Below are 2,729 nucleotides of genomic sequence, written 5' to 3' on the forward strand. Positions count from 1 at the left end.
GTGTTAACCACTGAGCCACAACAGGAACTCCTCAATCTTACATATTTTTTAATTTCATATAGTTTTTCTTTGTCTGTTCTTTCTCTCTCTCTCTCTCTCTCTCTCTCTCTCTATATATATATATATATATATATATATATATATATATATAAATCAGTGTCCAAATGCTCACTTTACTCAGTTTGTCATTTTTGTGTTGGTTATGACCTCTGATTGCCTTCCCACAGGAAGAAAATCGGAATGCCCAAGAAAGGTGATTCACCGTTAAGCAATGAAAGGGACAAATTTTAGCACTCCCGCAGGTTTCGTCTTACTGGGCTTTTCTGACCAGCCCCGGCTGGAGATGCTTCTCCTTCTGGTCGTCTCTGTCACGTACACTCTGACACTGACGGGGAACACGGTGATCATACTGGCCTCATACTTGAGCCCCAAACTCCACACACCCATGTATTTCTTCCTCTCCAATCTCTCCTTCCTGGACCTCTGTTTCACTACCAGTATTGTCCCACAAATGCTTTGGAATCTCAGGGGGCCTGCGAAGACCATCAGCTACGCTGGTTGTGTGCTCCAGCTCTACGTTGCTTTGGGGCTGGGCTCCACGGAGTGCGTCCTCCTGGCCGTTATGGCCTATGACCGCTTCAGTGCCATCTGTCGGCCCCTCCACTATGACGTTATCATGCACCCCAAGCTTCTCCAGCAGCTAGCAGCTCTGGCCTGGATCAGTGGTTTCGTGGAGGCCACAGTTCAGACCATCCTGGTTTTCCAGTTGTCTCTCTGCAGCCACCACAGGGTGGATGATTTCGTGTGTGAGGTGCCGGCCCTGATTAAAAGCGCCTGTGTGAACACAAGCTTCCTGGAAAACGAGCTCGCCGTAGCCAGTGTCCTCTATGTTGCTGTACCTCTGGGGCTTATTCTGGTCTCTTACGGCGGGATTGTTAGGAGCGTGCTGAGGATAAAATCTGCCCAAGGCAGGAGGAAAGCATGTGGGACCTGTGGGTCCCACCTGCTTGTTGTGGTTTTGTTCTTTGGAAGTATCATTTCCGTCTACATCCAACCCAAGAGCAAATACACACAGAATCACAGTAAATGCCTCACCCTCTTCTACACTGTGGTGACACCCGCACTTAATCCTTTGATCTACACCTTGAGAAACAAAGAGGTTAAGTGGGCGCTAAGAGGATTACTAAGAAGAGTTCCTTGTTAGGGAGAAATGTGAAGTATACTCACATAATTCCTCAGATATTGGAGAATTCCTCCAATTATGGGTTCCCCTTTCATGGACAAGAATCACAGTTACATCTCCTAAATAAAATGGCCTGAAATTTTCTTTCAATGACATCCCGAAGTTACTTATCCTAAATCCTTAAATCCTTACCCTGAGCCCTTCTACTTGCTCTCTCCAGAATTGCTATCTATCTCCCTCTCCCCACCGCCAGCTGTTTTGTAAAGATTCTATGAACAAATAAACCAACATATAAGGTATGTGCTTGTGTACACATATTACATTTTCGTAAATCCTGAAGTTACTGCTCTAGTGGTTAACTGATGAACGATACGGTTACGACAGATCTATTTTCTCATCACGGAAGTGACTCTTCTGCCTCTTGGAGGAAAGCTGGAATTATAGCTGCAGAAGTTGGGGCTCACGTGAGAACTTCCCACTGCTCTCCAGGTCTCACATTTGGTAGTTCGACAGACAGTGGGTGTCTATTCATAATTACACACAAGTGTAAAGGGTCCACTGGAAAACACACAATTATCTAATAGTTTTTTCTTATTTGGGGAATTGTTGATTCCTGCTCATTCAGCAGAGGCATCTGGGACTAAATAAATGCTGGGATTTTTCTGATCTCTCCCACCTACAGAGGAAGCCTCCAAGGGATATGAGCCATGGGACTGAATATTTCTCTTATATCCATGTCGTGTCAGTGCAGAACTGCTCTCACTATCTTTTGATCAATCATTTATTTAGCTCTATACCTGGAATCTAAGCAATGATGCAAACACTATTTTAAATATTGTTGTTTAATCTGAATATTTAAATTTGACAAGCGAAACAGATTTCTTTACCAAAAAAAAAAGTCTTTGTCATTTATATATTATTCACTGTTGTGGATATTATCACTTTATAGTATTTATAAAATTGTTTTTCTTCACACTGAACATAATTTTTTAAAATCTATTCTAATAACATACTTTAAAATCTTGGTAATATTTTCAATTTAAAAATATTGGGAGGAGTTCCCGTCATGGTTCAGTGGTTAACAAACCCAACCAGCATTCATGAGGACACAGATTCCATCCCTGGCCTCACTCAGTAGGTCAAGGATCCCATGCTGCCATGAGCTGAGGCACAGATTGCAGATGTGGCTCAGATGCTGCATCGCTGTGGTGTAGGCCGCCAGCTGTAGCTGCAATTGGACCCCTAGCTTGGGAACCTCTATGTGCCATGGGTACAGCCCTAAAAATACAAAATATATATATTGGGTTAAGAATCTGACGCAGCAGCTCCAGTCCCCTGTGGAGATGCAGGTTCAAGCCCTGGTCCAACACCGTGTGTTAAAGATCCGACATGGATTCAGTCCCTGGCCTGGAAACTTCCATATGCCATGGGTATGGCCAAAGATTAGATAGATAGATAGATAGATTCAACTAGATATTTAGATTGTTTCATCACACACATATATCACATTTTGTTTAGTTAAGGATATCTGTATTGTTTTAAATTT

General features: G+C 42.9%; 1 protein-coding gene across 1 annotated transcript; it reads left to right on the forward strand.

Annotated features, from left to right (window-relative positions):
- Window positions 1-271: 271 nt before the first annotated feature.
- LOC110258994 (olfactory receptor 2H2-like) lies at window positions 272-1,204 on the forward strand. The gene has a single exon (XM_021082289.2). The coding sequence runs from the start codon at window positions 272-274 to the stop codon at window positions 1,202-1,204; it is 933 nt and encodes a 310-aa protein (XP_020937948.2).
- The last annotated feature ends 1,525 nt before the right edge of the window (window positions 1,205-2,729 follow it).

The sequence above is a fragment of the Sus scrofa genome, chromosome 7 (genome assembly GCF_054392235.1).
Source record: "Sus scrofa isolate SSC_HxYL_T2T_F1_AM1 chromosome 7, Sscrofa_HxYL_maternal_Yorkshire_Landrace_v2.0, whole genome shotgun sequence".
In the NCBI taxonomy this organism is placed as follows: Eukaryota; Metazoa; Chordata; class Mammalia; order Artiodactyla; family Suidae; genus Sus; species Sus scrofa.